This window comes from Octodon degus, unplaced genomic scaffold, assembly GCF_000260255.1.
Source record: "Octodon degus isolate 3935 unplaced genomic scaffold, OctDeg1.0 scaffold00002, whole genome shotgun sequence".
Taxonomy (NCBI): domain Eukaryota; kingdom Metazoa; phylum Chordata; class Mammalia; order Rodentia; family Octodontidae; genus Octodon; species Octodon degus.
The window spans coordinates 26,846,013-26,852,302 of NW_004524578.1; the positions used below are offsets into that span (position 1 = coordinate 26,846,013).

Below are 6,290 nucleotides of genomic sequence, written 5' to 3' on the forward strand. Positions count from 1 at the left end.
TTTTTTTCCTGTATCAATCCCAGGGGTACTCTGCTACTGAACTACATCCCCACCACTTTTTAAAATTTTATTCAGAGACAGGGTCTCATTAAGTAGCTCGTCAGCCTGGGCTTGAATTTGCAATCTTCCTGTCAGCTTCCCAGAGTGTTAGGATTACATTGAAAGGGCTTTTGTAGGGAATAAGAAATACCTGTATTATTTTGAGATTAATGCAGTAACAGGAATATAAGTTATGAGAAACTGAAGATTGAGTTAACAGCTAGCTATGACAGTCATGGTTTTATGGACATATTATTGAGAAATTATTTGGTAATTTGCAGTTTGTGGCTATTCCAGAAAATATAATCAAGAAAAGGTGAAGCAAGCTGTGCATGGTAGTGCATACCTGTAATACTAGTCCTCTAGGAGGCTGAGGAATAAGGACTATATGTTTGAGCCCAGCCTGGCCAACTTAATGGCTTGGCAAGACCCTGTCTCAAAACATTAAAAAATGATTGGGGACCAGACATGGTGGTCCAGTTGTAATCCAGTTCTTGAAAGGCTGAGGCAGGAAGATCTTGGTGAGTTTCAGACTAGCTTGACCTACATAGTGAGATCCTATTTCAGAAAAACAAAAAAGGGATAGGGGTATAACTTGGTATGAGTGCTCTGGGTTCAATACCCAGTACTGGAAAAAAAAATAATAATAAAGATGCAATGGTTTGTTTTGTTTTCAATTCAGGAGAATTCAGTGACGGTCATGTAATTAATTCGGGCCTCATGGCAACAGAAAGTTGCCAGGAGCCTAAGCAAGATCTAAAGTTTTCTGTGGAGCAAGGAAATAGCAGAAGCAGAGAAAACTCTCCCTCCTCCGGATCACCTGATCTTCCTAGCGTAAGTAAAGAAGGGGAAGAACCAACACAATGCAACAGTGAGTCTGAGGCCTGTGGCAGTTCTTTTTTAAGATTATCTTCTTCAGAAATCCCTCTGGAGAAGGAACCTCCCTCTCCCACTAAGGACCCTGAGCAACAGGCAGAATCTACTCTGACGTCTCTTGAAACCAGGGGAAACAAGAAAAAGAAGAAACTTCGGAAGAAAAAAACACTACGGGCTGCCCATGTTCCTGAGAACAGTGACACTGAGCAGGATGTATTTACTGCTAAACCTGTAAGGAAAATAAAAACGGGCAAGTTACCCAAAGGTGGGAAAGTGACCACTTCCACCTGGGAAGACAGCAAAACTAGTCGGGAACAAGAGAGTGTCCGAGATGAGCCAGAGAGCGACTCTTCTCTGGAAGTCCTAGAAGTTCCTCATCCTCAAGTAGAAGTTGTAGCCATTGATTCTTCTGAATCTGGAGAAGAGAAACCAGATAGCCCTTCCAAAAAAGATATCTGGGGCACTGCAGAGCAAAACCCGGTAGAAACTTCCCGTTCTGGTTGTGATGAAGTCAGCTCCACCAGTGAGATTGTCACTCACAAGGATGGTGTCCTTGTAAGGTAAGATGTGTTGAGCCAATCAAAGCAACTTTCATCAGCTCTTTTTTTTTTTTTTTTTTTTTAAAGGAATTTTAATTGTGAATCAATTTGTTTAAGAATCAGAGTTTAGGGGGCTGGGGAGATAGCTCAGTCCTGAGTTTAATCCCTGGTACCGCAAAAAAAAAAAAAAAGTTTATCTGAAAACAATTTATGGAAGACTCAAATCTTGGCTGTGGAGATTGTTCTACTTTCTCTTTAGTCTGTGTTGTAAATATTCTATGGTTTTGTTTCTCTTCATAAAAATTTCAGATATATTATTACTGCTTTGCCTATTGTTTAGAAAAATCCTTTGAATTACAAAGATTTTAGTTTTGCTCCCTATTCTGTGCTGACAGATTTTTGCTATTATTTTGTAGTGTGGCAGAGACTCAGACTGTGATCACCTCCCTAAAAGGCTTAAAGAACTCCTCAGGTATTTGTTCTGTTTTATTTAATTAACCACAGAAAAAGAAGTTTGTAAATTTAGAGCCAACATTTCAGTATTGGATATATTTACAAAATAGAGTGGGAAGGGCTTGCACTAAGAAGATTGCCTGGATCAACACTAGATCTTCAATTCTGTCATCTTCAATTTTCTGCTGCCAGTATCCTGCTTGGCTCTTTTGCATGTTTTTCCTATTAGTGCTAAACGTTTCACTGGCTCCAGGGGTTTTTGCTTTGAGAAAAAGCTGCTTAAAGAATAATGCCTTACTCAGAGCAAAGCTGTTTGAAATTAAGGGAGATAATGTGGAAAGAGATTAAGTGCCTTCTAAATATCACTCAGAAATTCATACTATAAGGATCTTTCTCCTAAGTGAAAGGTCTTTACTGTAGAATCTTGCAAACCTCCTTAATTAAGACTGTTATTTTCTAATTAAGACTGTGATATCCTGCTAGTTGAAACAGGCTTTAAGGAGAAATTTTTTTAATTCAGGAGCTGGGTGTGATGGCTCATGCCTGTAATCCCAGCACTCAGGAAGGCTGAGTCAGGAGGATTGTTGTGAGTTAGAGACCAGCATGGGCTACAAAGTGACCCTAAGACCAGCCCGAATTGTATCTCGAGACTCTTTTTTTTTTTTGAGACCCTGTCTTTAAACACACACACACGCACACACACACACACACACACACACACACTCTAGAGCCAGGGAGATAGCTCAATAGAATAAGTGCTTGCCTGGTAAGTGCAAAGTCCTGAGTTCAATCCTTGGTACCGTTTAAAAAAAAAAAAAAAAAGAAAAACCTAAATCAGGGATCACTATGTAGTGTAATGGTTTTGAGTTTTGAGTATCTCTTCAGGCTGTAGCTGACATGGCTCTGATATTTCTTGTTTTGTAGAAGTATCTTCAGAACCAGGTGATGATGATGAGCCCACAGAAGGGAGCTTTGAAGGGCACCAGGCTGCAGTGAATGCTATTCAAATATTTGGAAATTTATTATATACCTGTTCAGGAGATAAAACTGTCCGAGTCTATAATCTGGTGGTAAGTACATGTAATGTTTTCAATGAAAATTTGCTTACTGGGTGTGGTGGTGCACACCTGTAATCCCTGCACTGGAGAGGCTGAGATAGGTGGATCCCTGCAAATTTGACACCAACCTGGATTACCTAGTTGAGTTCAAGGCCAGCCTAAACTACATGGCAAGACCCTGTTTTAAAAAAAAAAAAGCCAATAAAAGAAAAGAAAAAATCTCGCTCACATTCTTAAATGATAAAGGAATTTCTTTCTTTCTTTTTTTTTTTTTAGTGTGTGTGTGTGTGTCCAGCTTAGCCCGCCTGGGGGCAGGGCTGGCTGGCATGTGGTGCTGGGGGATTGAACCGCAGTCCCTGTGCTTTGCTAAGCTTGTTCTAAGTAGGTGCTTTAGACCACTGAGCCATCTCACCAGCCCTGATAAAGGAATTTCTAGGGGCCTTTGGGTGATTTTAGAAGCAGCTAATGTAGCACATCAGCAGGTGTATAATTTTTTTCTCTCAACTCTCTCATCTCTGATATCTTTTTCCCAAAAGGTAGTTACCCTATTAGTGCTTCATGGATTTCTTTTTCTTCATAACAGAAAATGTTCTGTGCTTTTCTCTTCAGTCGCTTGATACAGAGAGGATGGAATTATACCAATAGATTTGGTGCTAATAAGGTATCAACTGTGTACCAGAAGAATGAATACTGGGGGAGTATTCAAGAGAATATTTCCCCTTTCACTTTTCTAAAAAATTAAATCTTAAATAGTTTTTATTTTAAACAAACAGACAAACAAACACACAAAAAAAAAGGGTCCGGGGAAATGACTCAGTGGAGTAAGCGCTTCCCTGGCAAGCGTAAGGGCCTGAGTTCAATACCTGGTTCCGCCAAAAAATAAAAAAAGTTAAACAAAAACAGCATTAGTGACTTCAGTTGAGATTTGGTTTTGTTTTGCTTTTGGAGCTGAGGCCTGAACCTGGGGCTTCTAACTTGCTAGGCAAGCCCTCTGCTGCTGAGCTAAATCCTCAGCCCTCCCCGCTCACATTTGGTAAACTACAGAATCCAAGTTCCTAAGGAGATGAACGCTTTGCCTCACACTTCCCTTGAGCTGATGCTCATTACTCAAAAGAATGAACTTTTAAGTTTTGAATTTGATATATATCAAAATTAATTCTGGTTATGAAGAATGATAACAAGAAACTTAAGGTCACTATTTTCTGAAAACCACTGTAAAAATATGTACATTGCTGAAGTCAGTGAATATTACAAAGTTAGATGATGAAGCAGGAAGATATATTTCATTAGTCAGTTATCAGAATGACTAAAGAAGCCGGGTGTGGCAGGACATGCCTGTTATCTCAGCACTCCACTGGGGAGGCTGAGTCAGGAGGATCATTGTAAGTTGAGACCAGCCTGGGTTACAAAGTAAGCTCAAGGCCAGCCTGAACTGCATAGTGAGGCCCTGTCAAAAGGAAAAACAAAATAAAACCTAACAAATCCAGGGCTGGGGAGATAGCTCAGCGGGTTAAGTGCTTGCCTGGCAAGCACAAGGACCTGGGTTTGACCTCAGTATTACATGCTGTGCTGGCCACCAAAACTGGATGTGTTGGGCACACCTGCAGTCCCAGTGCTGGGAAGGCTGAGGACAGGAAGATCACTAGGAGTCCAAGCTGCATAAGGAGACTCTGTACCAAATAAATAAGTAAATGATTTTTTAAAGCCAGAATGACTAAAGAAGCAATGATACAGGGAAGTGTTAAGTATAGGATCCAGGGCATTGGTTCTAACTGTAAATTACAGGGGATATATGTGAGGTTGTTTGTGGGTATGTACAAGTATGTATGTGCGTGTGCATTCTAAGTAGATCTTGGTATGGGCACAGAGGTAACATTTAGGGTATTCTCATATGCAACCGTACCTGGACTGTAGGACCTATGACAGCATCTGACAGTTTTTAATATTGTAGAACATTCTTCTAAATACAAAACTGTTTTGGGTAATTAGCTACAATTTAGATTTGTAAGATCCTTGGTCTAGGATTGGGTAGATAGCTTGGCAGTCTAAGCACTTGCCTGGCAAGTGCAAGGACCTGGTTTGATCCCAGGCACCACATGCCATGTTGGCCCTGCATCATGCCTGCCACAGAAACAGGGATGGTGGTGCACGCTTGTAATCCCAGCACTGGAGAGGCTGAGACAGGAGGACCACTGTGAGTCTGAGCTGTATAGTGAGACCCTGTACCAAATAAAAATATAAAAGATTAAAAAAAAAAAATCCTTGGTCTGTATGTTAGAGAACTTTGCCCAAGGCATTGAAATTCTGAACTAGGTATGGTGGTACATACCTTTAATCCCAGCGCTGTGGGAGGCTGAAGCAGGAGAATGGCAGGTTTAAGCTCAGCCTACACAACTTAGTGAGACCCTCTATCAAAATTTTAAAAACTACAGAAAAGGGCTGAATGTTGTAGTTTAGTATTAAAGCTCTGGATTCAAGCCCTAGTACAACTGAAAGAGAAATATGACCTATGTTATGGTGAATCATTTTTTAGTATGCCTCAGCTGACATAGAGATACCTTAGAACATGGGAATATTCGTTGATCATTCAGTGAACAGATATTTATTTCTTTGACACCTTCTGTATGCCAGCCACTGTTGTAGGCATTGAGAACACAGCAGTGAATTAAAATTTTGCATTATTTTGTTGAGTTGAAGAAATGCATTATCTAATCCTTTCACATCTTTCAAATAATATTATGATCTATCCTTGACTTTAGAGTCGGAAGTGTATTGGCATCTTTGAGGGCCATTCTTCCAAAGTGAACTGCCTCCTGGTCACTCAGACTTCTGAGAAGACTGCTGCACTCTACACGGGTTCTAGTGATCACACCATTCGCTGCTACAATGTTAAGGTAGGTAGGTCTGGAGTAATCAGAAGTGGAAGGTGGAGACATGAGGTTGGAGGCTCCATTCTGCCCACTTGACTCTTGTTTTGCTTCTGAACCTATGTTAGCACACTGATAAACCTGAGGTCTATTACCTTAAACAGAAGCCACATTCTCTGTCTCTCCATCAGTGTGTATTAATTTGTACTTCCTTTGGTCTGTCCACATTTTTATTTTTATATCATATATTCACTTACCAAAATTAATCATAAACAGAATAAAAAATAAAGTGTTTACATTTGCTTAAATCTGTAGAATTAGAGGTGGATATCTCCTCTGAGAGTTTTTGAAACCTAAATACATTGAAAGAAATGAGGGGGGCTTATTCTACTGAAGGCTCAGTAGAATAAGCGCTTGCCTGGCAAGCTCAAGGATCTGAGTTCAATCCCCAGTTCTGA

The 6,290-nt window shown here is 40.3% G+C and overlaps 1 protein-coding gene and 1 pseudogene across 3 annotated transcripts in view; both read left to right on the top strand.

Moving 5' to 3' along the window:
- Positions 1 to 391, top strand: part of LOC105741565 — a 12,599-nt pseudogene extending 12,208 nt beyond the window's left edge.
- The window catches only part of Znf106 (zinc finger protein 106), an 86,416-nt gene that overhangs the window by 64,849 nt on the left and 15,277 nt on the right, over positions 1 to 6,290 (top strand). For 2 of the 3 annotated variants that reach the window (XM_023711180.1, XM_023711181.1), the window contains exons 11-14: positions 722 to 1,475; positions 1,871 to 1,926; positions 2,832 to 2,977; positions 5,725 to 5,859. In XM_023711180.1, the coding sequence (XP_023566948.1) occupies positions 722 to 1,475; positions 1,871 to 1,926; positions 2,832 to 2,977; positions 5,725 to 5,859 (1,091 nt within the window). The remainder of the gene's footprint in view (positions 1 to 721; positions 1,476 to 1,870; positions 1,927 to 2,831; positions 2,978 to 5,724; positions 5,860 to 6,290) is intronic. The other variant, XM_023711182.1, reaches the window with a different exon arrangement.